The following is a 27,552-nucleotide window of genomic DNA, read 5'->3' as shown; positions in this document are numbered from 1 at the left end:
TCTTTACATACCCAGCCAGCACTGTACTGCTAACCCTGCTCTTTACATACCCAGCCAGCACTGTACTGCTGACCCTGCTCTTTACATACCCAGCCAGCACTGTACTGCTAACCCTGCTCTTTACATACCCAGCTAGCCAGCACTGTACTGTACTGCTGACCCTGCTCTTTACATACCCACCCAGCACTGTACTGCTAACCCTGCTCTTTACATACCCAGCCAGCACTGTGCTGCTGACCCTGCTCTTTACATACCCAGCCAGCACTGTACTGCTGACCCTGCTCTTTACATACCCAGCCAGCACTGTACTGCTAACCCTGCTCTTTACATACCCAGCCAGCACTGTACTGCTGACCCTGCTCTTTACATACCCAGCTAGCACTGTACTGCTAACCCTGCTCTTTACATACCCAGCCAGCACTGTACTGCTAACCCTGCTCTTTACATACCCAGCCAGCACTGTACTGTGCTGCTGACCCTGCTCTTTACATACCCAGCCAGCACTGTACTGCTGACCCTGCTCTTTACTGCTCTTTACATACCCAGCCAGCACTACCCATACCCAGCCAGCACTGTACTGCTGACCCTGCTCTTTACATACCCAGCCAGCACTGTACTGCTAACCCTGCTCTTTACATACCCAGCCAGCACTGTGCTGCTGACCCTGCTCTTTACATACCCAGCCAGCACTGTACTGCTGACCCTGCTCTTTACATACCCAGCCAGCACTGTGCTGCTGACCCTGCTCTTTACATACCCAGCTAGCACTGTGCTGCTGACCCTGCTCTTTACATACCCAGCTAGCCAGCACTGTACTGCTAACCCTGCTCTTTACATACCCAGCTAGCCAGCACTGTACTGTACTACTAACCCTGATCTTTAACTACCCAGCCAGCACTGTACTGATGACACTGATCTTTACATACCCAGCCATCACTGTACTGATGACACTGATCTTTAACTACCCAGCCAGCACTGTACTGCTAACCTAATCTTTAACTACCCAGCCAGCACTGTACTATACTGCTAACCTAATCTTTAACTACCCCAGCCAGCACTGTACTGATGACACTGATCTTTAACTACCCAGCCAGCACTGTACTGTACTGCTGACACTGATCTTTACATACCCAGCCAGCACTGTACTGTATTGCTGACACTGATCTTTACATACCCAGCCAGCACTGTACTGTATTGCTGACTCTGATCTTTACATACCCAGCCAGCACTGTACTGTACTGCTGACACTGATCTTTACATACCCAGCCAGCACTGTACTGTACTGCTTCACTTCAGTACCCACAGAAACTAACTTCTGATGATCTTTATTGAGACAGACAGACCAGGGACCAGAAGGTCTGTCTCCATCTGTGTCCATCGTGCTCTGGCTTGACCCCTGCTAGAGGAGGGGTGGAGAAGGGCTCCGTTTCCCCTCCTGTCTGTCTGTCACCGGGACCCTGACCCTCTTTGAAATGTTGGAATCTCAGTGCTTTAAAGGGGGTTGGGGGGCAGTGGTTGGTAACAGGGTGGGGGCTCTACGTTGCTCTCTTCCACACACAGTGAGTGTTGAAAACTGGCTATTATTATTATTATTATTTTTCTAAACCGGTTGCCCCCATGTGTCTGTTCTGAAATGACCAGGGGGGCGAGGGTGGGGGGTCAACCCAGACACGCAGAGGTCAGGAGAAATTAACATTTTATTATTATCATCAGAGGAAATTATTCTGAGCCCCTCAGGGTTATGGGTGACTCATTGCAGCCAGCAGTGTAAGTGCATGTGTGAAAATAGCCCCCTCCGCCCTTCGCAGCCAGAGAAATGTTATTTTAATATCAAAGGTAAACTAAATGTGGGACACCAGAGGAGAGGAAGGGGAGGAAAGAGCTGCTCTGGTCTTTTACTTTTCCTTTTTCCACTGAGACATTAGGGATGTTGTTCTCTCTCTCCCTTTATCTCTCTCTCGCTGTCTGTCTCTCTCTCTCTCCCTTTATCTCTCTCTCGCTGTCTGTCTCTCTCTCGCTCACTGTCTGTCTGTCTGTCTCTCTCTCCCTTTATCTCTCTCTCGCTGTCTGTCTCTCTCTCGCTCACTGTCTGTCTCTCTCTCTCTCCCTTTATCTCTCTCTCGCTGTCTGTCTCTCTCTCGCTCACTGTCTGTCTCTCTCTCTCTCTCCCTTTATCTCTCTCTCGCTGTCTGTCTCTCTCTCGCTCACTGTCTGTCTGTCTCTCTCTCCCTTTATCTCTCTCTCACTGTCTGTCTCTCTCTCTCTCCCTTTATCTCTCTCTCGCTGTCTGTCTCTCTCGCTCGCTGTCTGTCTCTCTCTCTCTCTCCCTTTATCTCTCTCTCGCTGTCTGTCTCTCTCTCGCTCACTGTCTGTCTGTCTGTCTCTCTCTCTCTCTCCCTTTATCTCTCTCTCGCTGTCTGTCTCTCTCTCTCTCCCCCCTTTGTCTCTCTCTCGCTGTCTGTCTCTCTCTCGCTCCCCACTGTCTGTCTGTCTGTCTGTCTCTCCCCGCCTCTCGCTCGGTCTGTCTCTCTCTCCCCCTTTCTCTGTCTCTCTCACTGTCTGTCTCCCTCTCTCCCCACCTGTGTGTCTCCCTCTCTCGCTCACTGTCTGTCTGTCTGTCTCTCGCTCGCTGTCTGTCTCTCTCTCCCGCCTGTGTCTCTCTCCCTTCTCCCTCTCTCCCCGCCTGTGTGTCTCCTCTCTCTCCCGCCTGTGTCTCCCTCTCTCTCGCTCTCCCCTCACTGTCTGTCTCTGTCTGTCTCTCTCTCGTCTCCCTCTCTCCCCGCCTGTCTGTCTCTCTCGCTGTCCGTCTCTCTCGCTGTCCGTCAATCTCTCCATCTCTCTCTCTCTCCGTCTGTCCCCCCATCTGTCTCTCTCTCTCGCCTGTGTGTCTCGCTCTCTCCCCGCCTGTGTGTCTCCCTCTCTCCCCGCCTGTGTGTCCCCGCCTGTGTCTCTCCCCGCCTGTGTGTCTCCCCTCTCTCCCCGCCTGTGTCTCCCTCTCCCTCCTCCCCGCCTGTGTCTCCCTCTCTCCCCCCCGCCTGTGTCTCCCTCTCTGTCCCCCCGCCTGTGTCTCCCTCTCTCCCCGCCTGTGTCTCTCTCTCCCCGCCTGTGTGTCCCTCTCTCCCCGCCTGTGTCTCCCTCTCTCCCACGCCTGTGTGTCTCCCTCTCTCCCCGCCTGTGTGTCTCCCTCCTGCCTGTGTCTCCCTCTCTCCCAGCCTGTGTCTCCCTCTCTCCCCGCCTGTGTGTCTCCCTCTCTCCCCCCGTCTCCCTCTCCTGCCTGTGTCTCCCTCTCTCCCCGCCTGTGTGTCTCCCTCTCTCCCCACCTGTGTGTCTCCCTCTCTCCCACCTGTGTGTCCCCCGCCCCTCTCCCCACCTGTGTGTCTCCCTCTCTCTCCCCACCCCTCCCCCACCTGTGTGTCTCCTCTCTCCCCGCCTGTGTGTCTCCCTCTCTCCCCGCCTGTGTGTCTCCCTCTCTCCCCCGCCTGTGTCTCTCCCCTCTCTCTCCCCCGCCTGTGTGTCTCCCCTCTCCCCGCCTGTGTCTCCTCTCTCCCCGCCTCTCCCTCTCTCCCCGCCTCCCCGCCTGTGTCTCCCTCTCTCCCCGCCTGTGTGTCTCCCTCTCTCCCCGCCTGTGTCTCCCTCTCTCCCCGCCTGTGTCTCCCTCTCTCCCCGCCTGTGTCTCCCCGCCTGTGTCTCTCTCCCCGCCTGTGTCTCCCTCTCTCCCCCCGCCTGCCTGTGTCTCCCTCTCCCCGCCTGTGTCTCCCTCTCTCCCCGCCTGTGTGTCTCCTCTCTCCCCGCCTGTGTGTCTCCCTCTCTCCCCGCCTGTGTGTCTCCCTCTCTCCCCGCCTGTGTGTCTCCCTGTCTCCCTGTGTCTCTCCCCGCCTGTGTCTCCCTCTCTCCCCGCCTGCCTGTGTGTGTGTCTCCCTCTCTCCCCACCTGTGTCTCCCTCTCTCCCCCCCCCGCCTGTGTCTCCCTCTCTCCCCCGCCTGTGTGTCTCCCTCTCTCCCCCCTGTGTGTCTCCCTCTCTCCCCGCCTGTGTCTCCCTCTCTCCCCGCCTGTGTGTCTCCCCTCTCCCTCTCCCGCCTGTGTCTCTCCCTCTCCCCGCCTGTGTCTCCCTCTCTCCCCGCCTGTGTGTCTCCCTCTCCCTCCCCCCTGTGTCTCCCTCTCTCCCCGCCTGTGTGTCTCCCTCTCCCAGTCTCTCCCTCTCTCCCCTCTCTCCCCGCCTGTGTGTCTCCCCTCTCTCCCGCCTGTGTCTCCCTCTCTCCCCGCCTGTGTCTCCCTCTCCCCGCCTGTGTCTCCCTCTCTCCCCGCCTGTGTGTCTCCCTCTCTCCCCGTGTCTCCCTCTCTCCCCGCCTGTGTCCTCCTGTGTGTCTCCCCTCCCTCTCCCCGCCTGTGTGTCTCCCCTCTCTCTCCCTCCTGTGTGTCTCCCTCTCTCCCCTGTGTGCCTGTGTGTCTCCCTCTCTCCCCGCCTGTGTCTCCCCTCTCCCCGCCTGTGTCTCCCCCCTCTGTCTCCCCTCTCTCCCCGCCTGTGTGTCTCCCTCTCCTCCTCTCCCTCTCCCCGCCTGTGTGTCTCCCTCTCTCCCGCCTGTGTGTCTCCCCTCTCTCCCCGCCTGTGTGTCTCCCTCTCTCCCTGTGTCTCCCTCTCTCCCCGCCTGTGTGTCTCCCCTCTCCCCACCCCTCTCCCGCCTGTGTGTCTCCCCACCTGTGTGTCTCCCTCTCCCCGCCTGTGTCTCCCTCTCTCCCCTGTGTGTCTCCCTCTCCCCCTGTGTGTCTCCCTCTCTCCCCGCCTGTGTGTCTCCCTCTCCCTCTCTCCCCGCCTGTGTGTCTCCCTCTCTCCCCGTCCCCCTGTGTGTCTCCCTCTCTCCCCACCTGTGTGTCTCCCTCTCTCCCCACCTGTGTGTCTCCCTCTCTCCCCACCTGTGTGTCTCCCTCTCTCCCCACCTGTGTGTCTCCCTCTCTCCCCACCTGTGTGTCTCCCTCTCTCCCTGTCTCCTGTGTCCCTCTCCCTCTCTCCCCGCCTGTGTGTCTCCCTCTCTCCCCGCCTGTGTCTCCCTCTCTCCCCCCTGCCTGTGTGTCTCCCTCTCTCCCCGCCTGTGTGTCTCCCTCTCTCCCCGCCTGTGTCTCCCTCTCTCCCCGCCTGTGTCTCCCTCTCTCCCCGCCTGTGTCTCCCTCTCTCCCCGCCTGTGTGTCTCCCTCTCTCCCCGCCTGTGTGTCTCCCTCTCTCCCCGCCTGTGTGTCTCCCTCTCTCCCCTGTGTCTCCCTCTCTCTCCCGCCTGTGTGTCTCCCTCTCTCCCCGCCTGTGTGTCTCCCCTCTCCCCTCTCTCTCCCCGCCTGTGTGTCTCCCTCTCCCCGCCTGTGTGTCTCCTCTCTCCCTCTCCCGCCTGTGTGTCTCCCTCTCTCCCTCCCCCCTGTGTGTCTCCTCTCTCCCCCCGCCTGCCTGTGTCTCCTCTCTCCCCGCCTGTGTGTCTCCCTCTCTCCCCGCCTGTGTCTCCCCTCTCTCCCTCTCTCCCCGCCTGTGTGTCTCCTCTCCCCGCCTCTCCCCTCCCTCTCTCCCCGCCTGTGTCCCTCTCCCTCTCTCCCCTGTCTGTGTCTCCCTCTCTCCCGCCTCTGTGTCTCCCTCTCTCCCAGTCTCTCCCTCTCTCTGTGTCTCCCTCTCTCCCCGCCTGTGTCTCCTCTCTCCTCCCTCTCTCCCCGCCTGTGTCTCCCTCTCTCCCCGCCTGTGTCTCCCTCTCTCCCCGTCTGTGTCTCCCTCTCTCCCCCCTGTGTGTCTCCCTCTCTCCCCGCCTGTGTCTCCCCTCTCCCGCCTGTGTCTCCCCGCCTGTGTGTCTCCCTCTCTCTCCCCTCCTGTGTGTCTCCCTCTCTCCCCGCCCTGTGTGTCCCTCTCTCCCCCTGTGTGTCTCCCTCTCCCCCCCTGTGTGTCTCCCCTCTCCCCTCTCCCCGCCTGCCTGTGTCTCCCTCTCTCCCAGTCTCCCTCTCTCCCCGCCTGTGTGTCTCCCTCTCTCCCCGCCTGTGTCTCCTCTGTGTCTCCTCTCCCCGCCTGTGTGTCTCCCTCTCTCCCCCCTGTTGTCTCTCCCCGCCCTGTGTCTCCCTCTCTCCCCGCCTGTGTGTCTCCCTCTCTCCCCGCCTGTGTCTCTCCCTCTCTCCCCGCCTGTGTCTCCCTCTCTCCCCGCCTGTGTGTCCCTCTCTCCCCCCGCCTGTGTGTCTCCCTCTCTCCCCGCCTGTGTGTCTCCCTCTCTCCCCGCCTGTGTGTCTCCCTCTCTCCCAGTCTCCCTCCCCGCCTGTGTGTCTCCCCTCTCCCCGCCTGTGTCTCCCTCTCTCCCTCTCCCTCTCCCCGCCTGTGTGTCTCCCTCTCTCCCCGCCTGTGTGTCTCCCTCTCTCCCCGCCTGTGTGTCTCCCTCTCTCCCCGCCTGTGTGTCTCCCTCTCTCCCCGCCTGTGTGTCTCCCTCTCTCCCCGCCTGTGTGTCTCCCTCTCTCCCAGTCTCCCTCTCTCCCCGCCTGTGTGTCTCCCTCTCTCCCCGCCTGTGTCTCCTCTCTGTGTCTCTCCCCGTCTCCCTCTCTCCCGCCTGTGTCTCCCTCTCTCTGTGTCTCTCCCTCTCTCCCCGTCTGTGTCTCCCTCTCTCCCCTGTGTCTCCTCTCTCCCCGCCTGTGTGTCTCCCTCTCTCCCCGCCTGTGTCTCCCTCTCTCCCCGCCTGTGTCTCCCTCTCTCCCCGTCTGTGTCTCCCTCTCTCCCCGTCTGTGTCTCCCTCTCTCCCCGCCTGTGTCTCCCTCTCTCCCCGCCTGTGTCTCCCCTCTCTCCCCGCCTGTGTCTCCCTCTCTCCCGCCTGTGTGTCTCCCTCTGTGTCTCCCTCTCTCCCCCCCGTCTGTGTCTCCCTCTCTCCCCGCCTGTGTGTCTCCTCTCTCCCCGCCTGTGTCTCCCCTCTCCCCGCCTGTGTCTCCCTCTCTCCCCGCCTGTGTGTCTCCCTCTCTCCCCGCCTGTGTGTCTCCCTCTCTCCCCGCCTGTGTGTCTCTCTCCCCCTCTCTCCCCGCCTGTGTGTCTCCCTCTCTCCCCCCGCCTGTTTGTCTCCCTCTCTCCCTGTGTCTCCCTCTCTCCCCGCCTGTGTGTCTCCCCGTCTCTCCCCGCCTGTGTGTCTCCCTCTCCCCCTGTGTCTCCCTCTCTCCTGCCTGTGTGTCTCCCTCTCTCCCCCCTGTGTGTCTCCCTCTCTCTCCCCCCCCGCCTGCCTGTGTGTCTCCCTCTCTCCCCGCCTGTTTGTCTCCCTCTCTCCCAGTCTCCCTCTCTCCCCGCCTGTGTGTCTCCCTCTCTCCCCGCCTGTGTGTCTCCCTCTCTCCCCGCCTGTGTGTCTCCCTCTCTCCCCGCCTGTGTGTCTCCCTCTCTCCCCGCCTGTGTGTCTCCCTCTCTCCCCGCTTGTGTCTGTCTCGTTGGTTTAGGGTTACGAGAGGACTCTAGCAGTTGAAATTAAATGAAAGATTGGTGAAAACAACATGTGCCTTGCTCAGTGGCCGTTAGTGGAGTCAGTATTTTGTGATGTACTCCAAGGTGAACCCCCTGACCTCACAGTACAGTTATCCCTATAAAAGATTTCACAACAGTCTTGATAGAAAAAAATGCATCTTATCTTAATAATCTTTTACTTTATGGAACCTTTCACTGTAAACAGTTTTAGGGTGAAAACGAAGTGCCTCAGAAAGGGTACTGTTTCATCTCTCGGTCTATATGCCAACTTCACCAGACCTGGCTGGAGACTCAAATATAACAGAGGAAACATCTCATTGAGATGTGAACTATCATAAGTTACCCCTAACCACAGACCATTCATGTGGATAATGATCTGATCCTGGACCAGTAGTTATGACATTTACCTTTCCCCCCCAATTCCCAGCCCATAGGTCATATCCATAGGTCATACCCATAGGTCAAGGGTCACAGACTCACCTGCTGGTACTCCTGGCAGACGTCTGGTTGGACCAGCGTATCAGCGATCTTCTGGAGGTGTGGTTTCAAGAGCTCCCCGGAGCAGCCCCCCAGCACGGCAGCCAGGACCATGAGGGTGGTGTGGGGGGAGGAGGAGGAGGAAGGGGTCTCCAAGTGGACCAGGAGCAGCTTGAGGAAGACCTCAGGGCTGACAAAGGTCCCCAGCAGCTTGGCAGACCTCAGACACTGCAGAGAGAGACAGGGGATACTATAGTTTATGGAATGATTTGCCAATATTACAGAGTGTATTTCACGCCAATAAAACACATTGAATTGATAGAGCAAAGATTAGCGAGAGAGCAGAGACCAATACTAGAGAGAAAGAGACAATAAGAGAGAAAGAAAGAGGACAAAAGAAAGAATTCAACATAACAGAAGACCACAGAAGAGAACGTAATTCATAATCCATTATCAGCCAGTGGATCAGGGGAACCATCAAATGCTTCCTCTTGGGGCAGGTGCATCCCAAGTCCGTAGGCCAGCCCAGCCTAACTGTCTCAGGGCTATAAGACACATATATCACCATTCACTGCTGTCTATTCTAAGGCCAGCAGGTGTGTCCTCTCATGACATGACCATCAAGATCAAGCCATTCACTACAGCAGCTCTGAAACATCTATTCTGGGTGGAAAGAATGTCAATGGAAATTGGCCATGAGCATGACAATAACGGAAATAACTTGAAGGAAGGAAGGCCATTAGTACTGTGAGCAGTTTGTTAAAATGGTGCATCAGTCTACGGCTTGTTTCACAAAGATCTGTCAAGTGATGAACTGAAGTAGCCAACACACAGGTACTGTATATTGGACCTGTAGAGCAGATATCTACCATTATCTTCTTTATTTAACAGTGATTTAACCTTTATTCATCCAGGTTAGTCTATATGTTTAACAAGAGAGACAAGATCCAAGAAAGAGCTCACCAGCTGCAATAGCAACACTATCATCCAACCATTAGACCTACCACTATCATCCAACCATTAGGCCTACCACTATCATCCAACCATTAGACCTACCACTATCATCCAACCATTAGGCCTACCACTATCATCCAACCATTAGACCTACCACTATCATCCAACCATTAGACCTACCACTATCATCCAACCATTAAACCTACCACTATCATCCAACCATTAGGCCTACCACTATCATCCAACCATTAGATCCAACCATTAGGCCCACTATCATCCAACCATTAGGCCTACCACTATCATCCAACCATTAGGCCTACCACTATCATCCAACCATTAGACCTACCACTATCATCCAACCATTAGACCTACCACTATCATCCAACCATTAGACCTACCACTATCATCCAACCATTAGACCTACCACTATCATCCAACCATTAGACCTACCACTATCATCCAACCATTAGACCTACCACTATCATCCAACCATTAGACCTACCACTACCATCCAACCATTAGACCTACCACTACCATCCAACCATTAGACCTACCACTACCATCCAACCATTAGACCTACCACTATCATCCAACCATTAGACCTACCACTACCATCCAACCATTAGACCTACCACTATCATCCAACCATTAGACCTACCACTACCATCCCACCACTCTCATCCAACCAATAGACCTACCACTATCATCTAACCACTATCATCCAACCATTAGGCCTTCCACTATGATCCAACCATTAGACCTACCACTATCATCCAACCATTAGACCAACCACATCATCCCACCACTCTCATCCAACCATTAGGACTACGACTATCATCCAACCATTAGACCAACCACTATCATCCAACCATACCATCCCACCACTCTCATCCAACCATTAGGACTACAACTATCATCCAACCATTAGGACTACCCCTTCCTGACCTGACTACCCCCCCTAGGATGAGATAACGGTCAGTGCTATCCAGAATCATTAGGACGTCCCTATCCTAAATCCAAACCTTAACCCCTACCTTAACCATTTTACATTTAATTTCCAATGGTGTAGGGACGTCCCATTGGATTACATAGAACACGCAGTGATAGCATGTGTCTCTATGTGTCGACCACTCACGTTGGTGACCACGTCGCTCTCGGGGTCGTTGCAGGCGTGGTACAGCGTGGAGAGCAGCAACTGCAGGTGCTGGGTGCAGTGGTCCTCAGCGTGCAGCAGCAGAGCATACAGCAGCTGGGCCGTCTTGACCCGCGTGCCCGCCACCCAGTCAACCACGTCGCGAGCCAACGCCGGCAGCAGGTTGGACAGGTTCCTCACCACCAGCTCCCTGCAGCCCAGGCCCGGACGCGCCACTGGGGGGAGTAGAGAGGTGGTGGGGGGGGGTTAGAAAGTGCATGAATATGCCAACATGCATTAGCCTACTAAAAAGCACACAAATGGACCAATTAAGATTTACATCTAAGGCTCTGTTTGCACCAATTAGATCTGCAAAAGATCTGAACTGAATGATTGGTTCAAAAGACCAATAATTTGGCAAAAGATCAGAATTGGGCTGCCTGTGTAAACGCAGCCTATAAATCTCCATCTACAAGTGCTAATAAGTTAATTGTGTTGTAACTGTGTTCTCCCATTTCGAACTGTGAAACAGAGACAGAACAACTGTTCCATAGCCCCCTGGCCCAGTTTTGCTGATGGAGCATTTTACAAGATTTATTTTCAACAAAACACTTCGGTAGGCAAGAAGGGAACATCATTTGTCGGGTGTTTTCTGCTGTCACAGTGATACTGCTGATGAAGAGAGAGGACTGCATCTTACTCTAAACTCTAAGTCCCATTTTCCAGACATGTACATTTTGGTTTTATGATTGAGATTTCCTCTCCGTGGGACTTGTCAGAGCAAGTGGAACACATTTTTAATTAATAGCCTCCACATGCTTCATCCCTCTCCCCCCCTCTCCCCCGCCTTCCCGCTCTCCCACCTTCCTTCAGTAGCCTATGAGCGGGTCTCCCTCCCTCATGAACAGGTCTCCCTCTCTTTCTATTTCTCTTTTGCAGGCTGCTAATGAGAGGGGAAGAGGGTGATCAATCCTACAGAATCACACAGGACAAGACAAGCCGTTTCTGGTTGTGTCCCAGTTGTCTGACACTGACCTTTTCAGACAGGAGGGGGCCGTGTTGGATTTATGACTGGCAGGGAGAGAGACTCATCCAGTATCCATCAGCATTATCACTGTGTGGAGCTGGAGACTGACCCAGATCTGCACTACACAATAGAGGTCGACCGATTAGGATTTTTCAACGCCGATACCGATTATTGGAGGATTCCCCCCACCCCCCAAAAAACGATACAGATTAAATTGGCCGATAAAAAAAAAATGTTTTTGTAATAATGACAATTACAACAATACTGAATGAACACCTATTTTAACTGTAAGGTTGCAAGATTGAATCCCTGAGTTGACAAGGTAAAAATCTGTCGTTCTACCCCTGAACAAGGCAGTTAACCCACCGTTCCTAGGCCGTCATTGAAAATAAGAATGTGTTCTTAACCGACTTGCTGAGTTAAATAAAGATTCAATAAAGGTGTAAAAAAAAAAGGAAAAAAAAGAAAAAAACATTTGGCCAAATCGGTCTCCAAAAATACTGATTTCCGATTGTTATGAAAACTTGAAATCGGCCCTAATTAATCGGCCATTCCGATTAATCGGTCGACCTCTACTACACAACCAAACGGTCATGTTCATTAGGCACCAAACGGATGAAAACTGACTAAAACAGAAACGGACTAGTCCAATAAGAAACAGCCATTTACCATTATCAGTTGCAAAATGTTTAATGTTTCATTCCCTGATGAACATAACCCAGGACACATATGGGTACCCAACACTTAGCCTACCTATGGCCAGCAACCAGGGTGATCACGTTCATGTTCACGGTCATGTTCACGTTCAAACTCATCCTTAGCCCCGGACCTGGGTTATCTACCCCCGCCATCGCAGCAGCACCTTCCTACAGTATATCTGAGGCAGCCTGTCATTATTACTGCAGCCTGTCAGACACTGGGTTAAAGCCACTGCACCTGCATAGTGGAACTTCCCTTTTCATAAACCCTTCATCATTGTCATCATCACCCTTAATTGAATTGTTATCATTAACTTAGTACCAATCAACATACTCCTATGGAATAAATCAATGGACCGACATATAGAGGGGGAGTAAAACATTAACAAGGTGAGATTAGGACAGTGGAATCATTTATCCTTCATGAATACAGGCGATCCCATTGAAATTCAACCATCTTTTAAGAGGCGAGAGACCTGATTAGATGCAGTGCACACACTTCAACCACAGGTTGTTGCCTGGTCCCATATCTGTTTGAGTCATCTGGCCAACTCTTAGGGTCATTGAGTACGGTTACATGCACACAAAAATAGGATTATTGTGAAGTCAGATCAATATAATAGCTCCGTTTAAATATTGACATGCTTTGCAAGAAGAACAATGTCCCTAATAATCCTGTTTACATGGATACATCTGAAATCAGGCTACCTGATGGCACTCAGATAAATGCAGAAAATGGCCCATCAAAATAAACTTTCTACCACAGCGACCATGTTATTTTTGTGATTCCTATTTGATTCTGAATTCAGACATACAACGTTAGTGGGAAAACTACTTTCGAAGATGCATATTTTCAGTTTTTCCAAACTCACTTCACTAGCGCAAAAGATAAAAGCTTGCACTGCTCGTACTAGTACGCTCAGATCTAATACACTGCTGTAAAACTCTGATGAAGGCCTTTACATGTCCTCAGAATTCTAAAGATTGCTCAGAAAACCAGGTATTCTCATCAGCGTATGCTTACTTCCATGTTGACCGTGCGCCGATTAAGATAAGTAGAGTAAGGTGCTTATAATTGCCATTACTAATGCCATACTCAGCCTACTGCCATAACCAGATTAATATCAAATTATTAGTGTGCATGTAGACATACTCATCGTCACATCTTGACATAAACTGATCTGGGACCAGGCTAATGTGGTGAGTGCGTGTGAACGTCATAGAAACAAACTGCCTTCCCAGTGTAGCAAATAGTCAAATAAAGTGAAATCAGGTCAGGAGGAAAACGGCAGGGTTGCTGCTCTAGATAAAGGCCTGCTGTCTGTCTTCACCTGCTGACTGGGATGGAAAGTCAGACAGGACAGACAGGACATCACCTCTCCTTCCTGAACCCAGCAGGGATATGAAGAGATGAAGGGCTTCCTCATTCCTCACTACAGTGCTGACAGACATTATTAATAGGTGGTAATAAGCACTTGGGGAGGCAACACAGGCTGGGTGTTGTCCCTCCAATGGCCTGCCCTTCCAGCTTCTCACACAGGGGTGGGGTGGTGCGTGAGTGGGGTAGTCGTGAGTGTGTGTTTGTGCCAGAAAGAGAGTGAGTGTGTGCGCGTGCATATGTGTGTAAAAGGGAAGTAGGGGGAGGTGGGCAACAGCCCTGCAGGACGCACGTGTGTGTGTGTGTGTGTGTGTGAGAGAGAGAGAAAGTGTGTGTGTGAAAGTGTGTGAGAGAGAGAGTAGGGGGAGAGAGAGAGAAAGTGTGTGTGTGAGAGAGAGTAGGGGGAGGTGGGCACCAGCCCTGCAGAAAACCCCTCTAGTCTCCACCCGGCCTGCACACCACATCCACAAGTCAGTCTTAGTAATGAGGGTGTTAGGGGGCAGAGTGCTGACAATAATTGGCTATTAGTCAAGCCCTGTCATATGAGAGCCTTGTATGATTGACAGAGCAGATCTAATGACATAACCTGTAGAATACGTAACCCGCAGGCCAATAGAGATGAGTAATATATGGAGGTGTGGAACTCCACCATGACTAATCAGTCTTGGGGAAAAGGGCAAGCATAGTTGGTTTATGTTTGTAGCTCATATGTATTCATTTTTTTAGTTCGGCCAAATCTAAAGGAATAATTCAAGGATTTGTATAAAAGTTGTCTGCTCAAAGACAGACAAGAAGACAGTACTTCTTAATACAGGAAACTAATGTTATATAAAGTAAAACAATCCTTTCAAACCTAGTCCCAACAAAGCTAAAACAAAATCCTGTTCCCTTCTTTCCCTTGATTAAAATATAATTAAGACCCCATGATGTGAATAACTGAATATTTAAAGAGTCACGTATAAAAAATATTACAATTAAATCAATGCAAGACAAGAGCAAATTCTCCCACGCACAGAGCTGCAGAAGATGAGTATGATGTCTATAGCTTGGAATTCAAACTGACATGCTCCATTTCACCATGGTATCAGTTTGTATTTCAGGTTACAGCAACTAGGACACACAGACAGGAGTGTGAGAATCCTGCTATACTACAACAAGCAGAAGTACAACTGAAGAAATGAAGCATATTGGGGATGGATAGGTAGGCTAGATGGATCACCTCCCCAGCCCCTACAGCCCTCTCTCCATGCCCAGACTGCTCTGACGTCAATCATGCCCTCAGATACATCATGCCCTCAGAAGACAGTTCTTATGAATAAAGGCAGCTGAACCCCACGCTGCGTCTGACCTACTTTCAGAGGAAGGAGCACATAACTAGATCGGTGGAGGAGGAGGTGGCTGTACAGAGAAGGCCACAACAACAAATCACACGGTTTACACTGGCTGATGTTCTTCAGGCTGTATCAATGCACTGATCAACTTTCTTCTTCATTATTGTAATCAAGACAACACACTACATGGGACAGTAACTAACTAACCTTTCCTCAATGGGCTACATTCACTGAAGGCCTTGTATCTCTCTGCAGGAGACAAAATCCAATATATTTCTTTCTGCCTTCTTTGTGTGAGAAACTTAACCCTGTAAATACTTTTTTTTTTGCACCAACCAAAGATCCTGTATTCACTTTCTATGTCAATTGAGCGGCACAATGGTACATTGTTGTTTCGGGCCTCCGGGTGGTGCAGTGGTCTAAGGCACTGCATCGCAGTGCTAGGTGTGTCACTAGAGATTCTGGGTTAGAGTCCAGGCTCTGTCATAGCCGGCCGCTACCGGGAGACCCATGGGGCGGCGCACAATTGTCGTCCGGGTTCGGGGAGAGTTTGACCAGCAGGAATGTCCTTGTCCCATCGGGTACTAGTGACTCCTGTGGCGGACCGGGCCCAATGCACGCTGACACGGTCGCCGGGTGTACTGTGTTTCCGCCGACACATTGGTGCGGCTGGCTTCCGGGTTAAGTGGGCATTCTGTCAAGAAGCAGTGCGGCTTGGTTGGGTTGTGTTTCGGAAGATGCACGGCTCTCGACCTTCGCCTCTCTCTCTCTCTCGAGTCTGTACGGGGGTTGCACCGATGAGACAAGACTGTAACTACCAATTGGATACCACGAAATTGGGGAGAAAAATGGGTAAAAAATTTTTTTTTTTTTTTAAATGGTACATTGTTTCATCTCTCTGCAGTAGTAGTGATGGAGTTAACTCACCTCCAGCAGGGTAGAGGTCAGGTGGGGTCAGGAGGAAGTCCATCTTGTCCTTCAGGTCATCCTCATTCTCCTGCTCCCACAGAGCGCCTGTCTGCCTCCACAGGTCAGCAGCTCGTTGACTAGAAGGGAGAGAGACAAATAATGATAATGCATGTCCATCCCTGCCACGGCAGACCCAGGATTCAAACCCATGCCATAACCACGCAATGTACAAACACAAAAGCCCAGCCTTGTTGGCTGCTACTATTCCCTCTATCACACCAAACCTACTGTATAAGTAGGTATCTACAGTAATCTGCACAAGCAAAGCAGATACAATATGTGTGTATTTGTGGCTGCATATTTCCTAGGTCTGACAGAGTGAGTGAATGGTTGGTATCAAAGGCAGGGTGGTTAAGGACTGGGTCAGTCTTTTGAATTAAAGGCGGTCAATTCAGGAAGTAAACTCAAATTACAATTCAAAATTGGAAAAAACGGCATCTATTTTCAAGGATTAGGAGCTATTTATTTCAAAAGTTTAAAACAAATTGAATTTTGAATTAAAATCACTTCCTGAATTGACGGCCTTCAATCCGAAATTGAAATTGCAGTCAATTCAGCCCTATATAATAGGTACCTTATCTCTGGGATGTCATCGCTGAGGCTGCTCAGTAGGAGGGGGATGAGCTTGTGGAAGTAGGAGTATCTGTCTCGCAGGTGGAGCAGCCAGTCACCAACAACCACAGTCACAGCTTTTCTCACCTGGAGGAGAGAGAAATGGGATGAAACAAAACATAGTTTCTTAAGTGAGGAAAACACCTTGTATGGTACTGTAGTAATTAAGGGGTTCTCAAAGTGTTTCACTCTGTGCCTCCCTTCCAGCCTTGGGGAACATCCCGAGCCCCCCTGCGCAGACACCACATCTATTTCTATAGACACAGGTACTGTTCATGACACAAACTGTTAACACCCCCCATGTTGGTGTAGAAAATGTTGCAGGTTTAAAGCTTATTTCCTACAATGATACACATTTTGTCATGGGGTGCAAAGAAAATGTTGCAGGTTTAAAGCAAATGTTCTTGCAATTCTATACATTCTGCCATGTCTAATGTGTATTCATGTGATATTTGAGTGACAAAAAAATGACAACAATATCAATGGGCTAAAAAAGCTAAATAAAAAACGTTGGGCAAGTTGATCTGGATATTTCTGACAAGTTATAAATAGCTCTAAGTTATGCAATGACTAACATGACAAGAGGAACTGATGATGCACTACCCAATTTCAAAAATGTACCTTGTGCATTCTACTGTTACAACTTTCAAGTGTAAGTTTAAAGCCGGCTTTAAAAAAAATCCAAATACATATATATATATATTTATATACAGTGGGGCAAAAAAGCATTTAGTCAGCCATCAATTGTGCAAGTTCTCCCACTTAAAAAGATGAGAGAGGCCTGTAATTTTCATCATAGGTACACTTCAACTATGACAGACAAAAAAATCCAGAACATCACATTGTAGGATTTTTTATGAATTTATTTGCAAATTATGGTGGAAAAGAAGTATTTGGTCAATAACAACAGTTTATCTCAATACTTTGTAATATACCCTTTGTTGGCAACGACAGAGGTCAAACGTTTTCTGTAAGTCTTCACAAGGTTTTCACACACTGTTGCTGGTATTTTGGCCCATTCCTCCATGCAGATCTCCTCTAGAGCAGTGATGTTTTGGTTTGGGACTTTCAACTTCCTCCAAAGATTTTCTATGGGGTTGAGATCTGGAGACTGGCTAGGCCACTCCAGGACCTTGAAATGCTTCTTACGAAGCCACTCCTTTGTTGCCCGGGCGGTGTGTTTGGGATCATTGTCATGCTGAAAGACCCAGTCACGTTTCATCTTCAATGCCCTTGCTGATGAAAGGAGGTTTTCACTCAAAATCTCACGATACATGGCCCCATTCATTCTTTCCTTTACACGGATCAGTCGTCCTGATCCCTTTGCAGAAAGACAGCCCCAAAGCATGATGTTTCCCCCCCCATGCTTCACAGTAGGTATGGTGTTCTTTGGAAGCAACTCAGCATTCTTTGTCCTCCAAACACGACGAGTTGAGTTTTTACCAAAAAGTTATATTTTGGTTTCATCTGACCATATGACATTCTCCCAATCTTCTTCTGGATCATCCAAATGCTCTCTAGCAAACTTCAGACGGGCCTGGACATATACTGGCTTAAGCAGGGGGACACGTCTGGCACTGCAGGATTCGAGTCCCTGGCGGCGTAGTGTGTTATTGATGGTAGGCTTTGTTACTTTGGTCCCAGCTCTCTGCAGGTCATTCACTAGGTCCCCCCGTGTGGTTCTGGGATTTTTGCTCACCGTTCTTGTGATCATTTTGACTCCACGGGGGGAGATCTTGCGTGGAGCCCCAGATCGAGGGAGATTATCAGTGGTCTTGTATGTCTTCCATTTCCTAATAATTGCTCCCACAGTTGATTTCTTCAAACCAAGCTGCTTACCTATTGCAAATTCAGTCTTCCCAGCCTGGTGCAGGTCTACAATTTTGTTTCTGGTGTCCTTTGACAGCTCTTTGGTCTTGGCCATAGTGGAGTTTGGAGTGTTGTGGACAGGTGTATTTTATACTGATAACAAGTTCAAACAGGTGCCATTAATACAGGTAACAAGTGGAGGACAGAGGAGCCTCTTAAAGAAGAAGGTACAGGTCTGTGAGAGCCAGAAATCTTGCTTGTTTGTAGGTGACCAAATACTTATTTTCCACCATAATTTGCTAATTAAATTCATAAAAAATCCTACAATGTGATTTTCTGGATTTTTTTTCTCATTTTGTCTGTCATAGTTGAAGTGTACCTATGATGAAAATGACAGGCCTCTCTCATCTTTTTAAGTGGGAAAACTTGCACAATTGGTGGCTGACTAAATACTTTTTTGCCCCACTGTATATATCAAATCAAATGTATTTATATAGTCCTTCGTACATCAGCTGATATCTCAAAGTGCTGTACAGAAACCCAGCCTAAAACCCCAAACAGCAAGCATTGCAGGTGTAGAAGCTAAATATATATATTTTTTAAATTGGAGGGCGGGGGAGGACCCCCGCCGACCCCTCATGTGCCCCCCAGTTTGGGAACCACTGCAGTAACTGTTGGTGTAAAAGAAAAGCAGCCTTTATTAATATGTTGGATTGATCAGATTGATCGGTTTGTTTATTTTGGTAAGACAAACATTTATCCCACATTTATCTAACAAGGAAAATAAGAATCTAGATTAACTCAGTAATAACAGAATTAGTCTAATCATTAACACTAAATGTCACTAGGAGTATTTGAGAATTATCTGCCAGATTTGACAGAGCCAACCTGTGGTGAGTCGTCAAACAGCCTCTGTGCCAGGTGAGAGAGCACATCGTCCACATTCTTCCCCGTGCCGTACTGGATGACCGCTCCAGTGGCCTCGATGGTGGACACACGCACACGGGAATGCTGATGAGAGACGGTCTGCATCAGTGGCTTGACCAGGCTCTCTGCCTGCATGTGGAAATGTTCTGGGGATAGAGAGAGAAGCATTTCAAACAAGATGAATGCAAGGTGACTGTCACTTCATGCCACATTATAAATTAGGGTACGATTTCCTGAATCTTATCAATACATTCAATGGTTATACATGTATTCAGAGAGACCATACATAGCTAGCTCTGTAGGGCATGCAAATCACAGAGAAACAAATGATTGTTTTTGTCCCATTGTCTTTATTTCAATTAACTTAATTAATAATTCATATTTATATTAAATGACAACCTGGTAGAGCTTATAGCCACAAAAAACAACCACTCTGACACAGCTTGGTCAGGTGTCCATACAATGTGCAACCATGGCAACCCTATAAGATAACTAGCTAACTAACTAGTTAGCCTAATGTGTGGGCTAACAAGAATACACACATTATATTCTCAACCATCTTACCTGGTACACTTTTTGCAAAATGAACAGTGCATTTGCAACTCTCCCTTTTGACGTCTGGGAAAGGGTCGACAATAGTTCTCTGCAATATCTTCATCATATCGTCGAGGTAGGGAGCTAGGTGCCTGCCACACACCTCTACTGTGAGAGTCAGAACCTCCACCATGGACAGCCTAAGTTCCTCCGCGGGCTCCAGGATCTCTTTCCCGCCGAGCCGCTGCGTCAAAGCGGGCATGAGATAAGGCAACGAATCCTCCGGTTGAGGAACACACCGAATAAAATCTCCAAGCATGTGTATGGCAGTCTCTCTGCATCTTTCCATAGGATCTGACAGGCATTTCAGGAGCGACTTCAGCAGACACGTGAAAATCTCCTGCAACACGCCGCTCGAAAGCCCTTTATCAATAGTTTCTCTTTTGATTGCTTCAAGCGCTCGTTTTCTTGTGGTTTTGCTGTCTTCGTTGAGACAGTTTAGATGTCGAGCAAGCGCTCTCAAAACTTCAGAAGCAGCACGTTCTTCTCCGGCCGCCATAGTTGTTGCCATTTTCACTGTTGATATGGCAACGATCAGCGTTGAGACAAACATACTTGCTTTACGATAACTCTAATTCAAACATTGAAAACTTTATTGACAGCTACGCAGTTTCATGCAATGCAGTGGAAATGAATCTACATATATGGAATAAAGATTTGACATAATGTATTTTTATTACAGAGAGTCATTGATGTGTATTTTGAATAGCATGATGAAATAGATATATCTTATAATATAAATAGTATCACTTATACTATAACAATATAATAACTGTAGTATAACAGAGTTGAAATATTGTGCTTTCATATCACATTCTTCTTTAGGTTAGGATTATGATATTTTATTAAGTCTGTCAGTAACACAACTTGGCAGAGCCCAATGATGGACTTTGTATCACAGCCTCATAACTAAGCCTTTTAACAAATGCGCAGAAAATTGTAATTTGGTGCTTTCTCTGCATGAGCAGGTCAGGAGCAGGTCAGGTCTGTCAGTGTCGTCTGTCAGATAACCGTTTCTCTGTCTGATACTGCTGAGAAAAACAAACAAACACATGCCCTCTTCTTATGAAACTGGTGTATTGAGAACATGACATGATGATGTGGACATCCACATAAGGAACGCCACGGCACATCATTATTTAAACATTTGAAATGAGTGAAAGGATTGTAAGCTTGTTGCTGGCCTCTTTATTCAGTTGCTTTGCGGCTGAATAAAAAGTGACAGATTGACGTCATTGAGACAGACGCAGAGCGAGCCCCAGCGAAAGAAGCAACCGAGCAGCGGCAGAGCATCTTCTCTAGCTACAGAGTAGCCTACCTTGCAAACAACATCCGTAGCCAAGAACCTCTGAGCATCCCCGGAAAATAACGGTAAGAAACTGAATGGCACAACGAATATCTTATCTGGCAAAACCTCAACGTGTTGACGTATTTATCAGCATATGCAACTAGGCTTGAATATTGCTTTTTGTTTAGCCATGGTTGTGATTTGGTTGTCATCTTATGTGAGAGACATGAAAGATAGACTCGTGCCCGGAAACACTTAAACAGGTGCTCTAGTAATGCTACTTAGGAAACATTTGATTTTCACAGAAAATGATATAATAGCTAGCTTGCCAATTTTAAATGTTAGACATTGAGGCCAATGATAAGCTAGCTGCCTTACAGTCATCTTCCATGGAAATATGGAGTTTATGGGTTTATGATAGCTAGCTAACCTTAGCCTACTTAGTTTTAGTTTTAAGCTTGCTAGCCAGCTATGTAGTAGCTAGTTTCAGAGGCTAACTACAGTAACACATCAACCGTGATGTTTCCTTGTAATTTAAATAGCGGAAGTGAATTTGCGGAGGCTTTGTATAGCTATCTCTGTCCCTAATCTGACTGTCTTTACATATTATTCCATTACAGACTACCTTGTTGTCAGAAGATATTACATAGTTTAAAAACCACATGATTTGAGAATGCATCCTTTATTTGACAGTGTTGCTGATGTGGGCTAGGCTATGTAACGGTGGAAATAGATTGAGGTGACAATAAACAATATGCTCCTCTAGATAGTGTGACTGTAAGTAGCTATGCATTACACCTGCAACAGGTACTGAAGTATGATTTGATTATGTCAAGGTATTGCTTTGATAATCTAGTAGGCTAAGTGTCTGTGGTCATCAACAACCCTTATTAATTAATAGGCCTTTGTCTATTGTAGTTTGGAGATCCAGCCCCTATCACATTTAAAGAAAAACTGACCGAGATAGACACAAAAACAACCAGGGGCTGATATTTCTCCTCATTCTGACAACCTCTCCTCTTCTCCCCTACTCTTCTTTCTCTCACTCTCTTTTTTTCTCTCTTTATATCTCTCTCTCCTTCTCTTCTCCTCTTCATCGTTTCCTCTTCTTCCCTCCACTCCTCCTCTCCTCTACTCAACTCTTCTCATCTTCTCCTCTTTTCCCCTCTCCCCTCCTCCTCTTTCCACCTCTCGTCTCCCCCTCCCCACCCCTTCCTCTTCTCTCCTCTTCTTCCTGTGTCTGCTCTCTCCTCAACCTCCCCTGCTCTTCCCTCCTCTCCTCTTTCCACCTCTCCTCTCACCACCTCCCCTCTCTTCTCCCTTCCTCTTCTCCCTTCATCTCCTCTCTCCTCAACCACCCCTCCTCTCCCCCTCTGCAGATAAACCAGATAAATAACATGGCCACCTCCTCCTCCCCTAATCTGGAAGAAGACGAGAGTCTGAAGGGCTGTGAAGTGTTCGTGCAGAAGCACAACATCCAGCAGATCCTCAAAGAGTGCATTGTCAACCTGTGCATCGCCAAGCCTGAGCGTCCTATGAAATTCCTGCGGGAGCACTTTGAAAAGCTGGAGAAGGTTTGTGAATTTCCCTAAATCTCCCCTTATTTGCGACCTAAAGCTCCCTTGAAATTTTTACTGCATCTTTGTTCTTTGAAAATATATTTTTACCAACAATAATATTTGTTGTTTGTTTCGTTTTTTCGTGTATAGTGTCATTATGAATGTATGTCAGTAATGTTGTGCTTATGTGTGAATAATTTCTGTTGAATTGCACTCTGCAGAAAAGCAAGGATTTGCTATCAATGTATTGACATGTCATACACAAATGAACTGGAAGGCATTGGAATTGAGCTGAGTAGAAGCTATTATTGTTGTTTCATTTCACTGAGGTGGATCTATTTTCATTAGTCGATAGTCTTTTACATCAGAATACATGAGAAAGGAGACTTATGCCCATATTTTCTTATCCTCAGTATATTTGTAAATAAATAGCCTAGGAGTATCCTAGCTGTCAGTTTCATGATAATACTACATTTGTCTAATTGAGCTTTCAACTCTCCACACAATGGTGGGGTACATTAGCTGAGGGCCTGGGAGCATTAGGGGCACAGAGACAGGGACAGTCTGTGCCCCATCCACAGACACACAGGCTGTGTTGTATGGACGTTGTCTATCCACAAGTGTCTGTGGGACAAACCGGGAACGACCCGTTACTGTCTGGTGCCTGGACTGACAGATTACGGAATAGAACTACAGAATGGTGTGAATGGTTAGAGAAAAGAGGGGATAGAAGAGGAAATAAAGGAGGGAATCTCTCTCTGAATGTATTAGCTCTGACTGGCACCTCCGTAGCGAGACGCCTTTATAGATCAGCCCAGCTGGTGTGTATATTCAACCTCTGGAGCCCTCAGCCCTTGAAAGTACAGGGTCCTGTCAACTCTTTGATAAGTCAGGATAGTTAGTTATTTATTTCACACACACCATGTTGAGGATTCAGCAATGGCTGAATTATAGGCTATGTTAAAGGGAAATGTAACAACAATTCTACTTCATATTCTTCATCTCCAGCACCCCTCCCAACATCAACCTATGTGAAAATGATGTGTTTCTATGTTTTGTATTAATAAAGACAGAGGAAAATAAACCAATTAGTAAACACTTATCTCCCTCTAACTTTCTTTTTTCTTTTTGTTAAATCTTTTTTTACATTTGCCTTCAAGGGAGCTTTTTTTCTATAGAATAGACTATCTTTATTTTTCCTAGAGGGAACTTTGGTTGTGGTGTTGCACTGTCTCCGTTCACTACATTTGTGTCAAGTTCGATTGACTTTATTCCCATGACTTTCTTTGTAGTAGATGTGTAGGCCTAAGTGGTATTGGATTTGGTTAGAATACCCTGAATATCAATCAGGTGATTTCTTTATGACTGTTTTTCAACTGTTGGTATGCTAAGTTTTAGCCCATTATGGAACTGTCCACAGAGAGGCCTGAGGTGTCATCTGATGTGTTTGAAAACAATGGGCTCTCAGAGAAATGAATAGACCACAGAGTTGTCTGGTACACCTAATGGTGGTCAACCCAATAGCCCACGGTGACTCCAGGTCTACAACAGAAGGAGTGATTGTGTGACCGGATCAGATACAGAAAGGGGATGAGGTAGGTGAGGACTGAGAAATGAGCCTAGGGTTGGTTTTGCAGTCTACTCCCGTCAATGCAGCGTGTGTGTGTGTGTGTGTGTACGTTCGCGTCCGTAAGGGGTGATTATCCCAGTGTGAGTTTATGTGAGTCATCTGATGATACTTTACTGTGTGTTGGTTCACACACCACTATCTGATGATTCCTCTGACCCAGTTGCATTGTTAAGGCGATGCAGTGTTCAGTTCCTCAGTAGGGTCTAAACCCCTCAGACTTCTAAAATGCTCAGTAGCCTTTATATTTCCCTTCTAGTCATTTATCTGAGACGAGTCTTCCGCAGCAGCTTTACAATAAACACATTGAATACATGGAACAACCAACACATGACTCAAGCACAGTAAGTAAATGCTTCTTCAATGCATGCTTTGGTTTTTACCCTAACACTACACAGCTGATTTAAATAATCAACTAATCATCTAGCTTTGATCATTTGAATCAGCTGTGTAGTGTAAGGGCAAAAAACAAAACGTGGAGCCCTTGGGATCCCGAGGACTGAGTTTGGGAAACGCTCCTTTAAACCTAGTCCTGGACTAAAAAGCATGGTCAGGCTTAATCTGTGTCCGAGAAGCCAGTCCTTAGTGTTAGTTAGTTAGTTAGTTTATAGTCACTGTGTTGGAATAGAGTGGTCGCTGGAACTCCGAGTTCAATTACACAATGGCTTTAAAAGAAGGCCTTGTTCCGGTCCAGAAATCACCATAGGTTTTTACTCTACAACTGCTGTAGCTGTAACTAATCCTGTGCATCCTCCATCCTTCTGTGTTGTGATATTATAGAGGATGACCCAGGCCAGGGAGCGTGCAGCACACAGCATGTGTCACAAGGATTGTAATCCAGTTTTTTCATTCATTTTCCAGATTATTATGGTTGGCCTACCCACAGTTCTTTATGCTGGGTTTTTATGCCTGATCATTTACAGTTCAGAGGTGTGTGTTTGTGCATGTGCCTCTGTGTGTGTGCACGGTACACGTGTGCGTATCTTCGTATATGCACGTGTGTGTGTGTCTCTGTGCGTACCTGTGTATGTGCACGTGTGTGGGGGATGGTGCCCCTGTCCTAGCTGCAGTGCTAGCCCCAGCAGGTTTCTGTTGTCAAGGAGACCATGGAGCATAGTGTGAAACAGAGTGTTGCTAGTCTGGTAGGGCTGAATCTAGAGGGAGACAAAATGCTGCAGAGAGAGAGAGAGTGTAAAGTTAAAATGCTAATCGGATCACTTAGGCTTTACCATGACATGTATATTGGAGATGCTGCCAAATTTAGTTTGGCAGCATACGACATTTAGCCTATACGAGTTTAGCCTATACGACATTATCTGTCATGACCTGGCTCAGATGCTTCTTTATGAGATGGTGTATGGTTCTGAAGGATCTTTGTCTTTGTTACATTAGGTAGTCCACAATGCTGTCCACATCCTTTAAGAACATGTAGCATACAATATGAATCCTCAATATGTCATGTTGCTGAAGCTCACTTCATTTCAAACACCGCAGGCCTAATAATCAACCCCACTACAACAGTGTTGTATCATATTACTTAGCTAGCTAGCCCTCCTAGTCTCATATAATTTAGCTAGCTATCCCTCCTAGTCTCATATAATTTAGCTAGCTATCCCTCCTAGTCTCATATAATTTAGCTGGCTAGCCCTCATAGTCTCATATAATTTAGCTAGCTAGCCCTCCTGGTCTCATATTACTTAGCTAGCCAGCCCTCATAGTCTCATATTACTTAGCTAGCTAGCGCTCGTAGTCTCTTATTACTTAGCTAGCCAGCCCTCCTAGTCTCTTATTACTTAGCTAGCTAGCCCCCCTAGTCTCATATTACTTAGCTAGCTAGTCCTCCTAGTCTCATATTACTTAGCTAGCCAGCCCCCTTAGTCTCTTTGTTTTGACAGTATATTGTGCAGTGCAGTGTCTGAGGGTTGACTTCCCCTGGCAGGCTCCCCATGGGCTCTCTATTCTCAGTGTGGAGGAGAGAGGAGGATAGACTGACTGTGTTGTCTACTGCAGACTGAAATCTGGAGAGGAGGAGGGAGGAGGATAGTCTGACTGTGTTGTCTACTGCAGTCTGAAACCTGGAGAGGAGGAGGGAGGCGGATAGACTGACTGTATTGCCTACTGCAGTCTGAAACCTGGAGAGGAGGAGGGAGGCGGATAGACTGACTGTATTGCCTACTGCAGACTGAAACCTGGAGAGGAGGAGGGAGGAGGATAGACTGACTGTGTTGTCTACTGCAGTCCTAAACCTGGAGAGGAGGAGGGAGGAGGATAGACTGACTGTGTTGCCTACTGCAGACTGAAATCTGGAGAGGAGGAGGGAGGAGGATAGACTGACTGTATTGCCTACTGCAGACTGAAACCTGGAGAGGAGGAGTGAGGAGGATAGACTGACTGTATTGCCTACTGCAGACTGAAACCTGGAGAGGAGGAGGGAGGAGGATAGACTGACTGTGTCTGTCGACTGCAGTCCTAAACCTGGAGAGGAGGAGGATAGACTGACTGTGTCTGTCGACTACAGTCCTAAACCTGGAGAGGAGGAGGGAGGAGGATAGACTGACTGTGTCTGTCGACTACAGTCCTAAACCTGGAGAGGAGGAGGGAGGAGGATAGACTGACTGTATTGCCTATGCAGACTGAAACCTGGAGAGGAGGAGGATAGACTGACTGTATTGCCTATGCAGACTGAAACCTGGAGAGGGACTCCCTGCTGCAGCTTGGAGACAGCAGACCATGATCAGTCACACTGTTTACACATAGACAGTAGAGCCACTGGGACCGTGAATAACGCTTCTGATTGAACCAATGTCTCCAACCATGTTGTGAAGTCTGATTGTTGTGTGTGAGAGAAATGCAGCAGCCTTTACAATATTTCAGTGCATTATTGGTTAGACTGCTGAATTTCATCAGAAAACAATAACTACTGTAACTACTATATATGAAGTGACGTTGGTGTGTGTGTACACGTGTGTGTATATATCGGGGGTGACACTATACTCAATACTCGATTCTCTATTCATGTAGGGATGTGATGATGATGATGATGATGAATGTGTTTTGGATGTTCCTGTTGGTTAAGACGCTCTTCCTGAAACACATGAACTTTTGGGTCAGTGTTTTTAGGTTTAAATCTAGCTCTGAGGTGTTCTGCTGTGAGGTGAACGAATCTGGAGTCTAGAACTTGTTTTCCCTCTTTTCTCTCCTCTCTTTGTATGTGCTGTGATTCTAGATATTTTGGTTATTTTTTGTTTATTAAACAACTATTTGACTGACCTCGGTTCAGTTATTTTTATTCCATTTAGTTCGTTTTTTTCTTCTTCTGTGAGCTCAATGTGCACATTGCACCGTTTCATTAGAGATAAATCAGATCCAGCCTGAACTGTGTGATGTAGAAGGGAGTCGTAGTTTCCAACAGTCCAATATTCCACATAGTTTAGCGCATTAAATGTGGTAATTAACTACAATGACAATAATCCATTGCGCATCTACTTGTCCGGTCTGTGTTTGTTTTATGCCCGCTACGGAAGAGACAGGAAAATGCACGATCGTGAAGTGAAATAGAGAGCATCTGCTGCTTTGCGAGGTATCTCTACCTGAAAATACATGAGCTAAGTGATTGATAGTTGGTATTCAGCAATCATAAAGTATGCCTTATTTACTTTAAAGAACTACTAAAATAGTGATTTTGTCAGACAGCATAGGCAGCAGTTGTAGATATGAGGACTTGTA

General features: G+C 48.1%; 1 protein-coding gene across 1 annotated transcript in view; it reads right to left on the bottom strand.

Annotated features, from left to right (window-relative positions):
- LOC115115834 (dynein axonemal assembly factor 5) overlaps window positions 1-19,892 on the bottom strand; it is an 81,847-nt gene extending 61,955 nt beyond the window's left edge. Inside the window, exons 1-6 of the mRNA XM_065010580.1 lie at window positions 19,323-19,892; window positions 18,720-18,904; window positions 15,985-16,109; window positions 15,369-15,487; window positions 10,011-10,243; window positions 7,925-8,149 (exon numbers count right to left, since the gene is read on the bottom strand). Of these exons, the coding sequence (XP_064866652.1) occupies window positions 7,925-8,149; window positions 10,011-10,243; window positions 15,369-15,487; window positions 15,985-16,109; window positions 18,720-18,904; window positions 19,323-19,863 (1,428 nt within the window). The 5' untranslated portion in view covers window positions 19,864-19,892. The remainder of the gene's footprint in view (window positions 1-7,924; window positions 8,150-10,010; window positions 10,244-15,368; window positions 15,488-15,984; window positions 16,110-18,719; window positions 18,905-19,322) is intronic.
- Window positions 19,893-27,552: the final 7,660 nt, after the last annotated feature.

This window comes from Oncorhynchus nerka, linkage group LG26 (genome assembly GCF_034236695.1).
Source record: "Oncorhynchus nerka isolate Pitt River linkage group LG26, Oner_Uvic_2.0, whole genome shotgun sequence".
Lineage (NCBI taxonomy): Eukaryota > Metazoa > Chordata > Actinopteri > Salmoniformes > Salmonidae > Oncorhynchus > Oncorhynchus nerka.
This window is presented reverse-complemented; position numbering and strand designations above follow the sequence as displayed.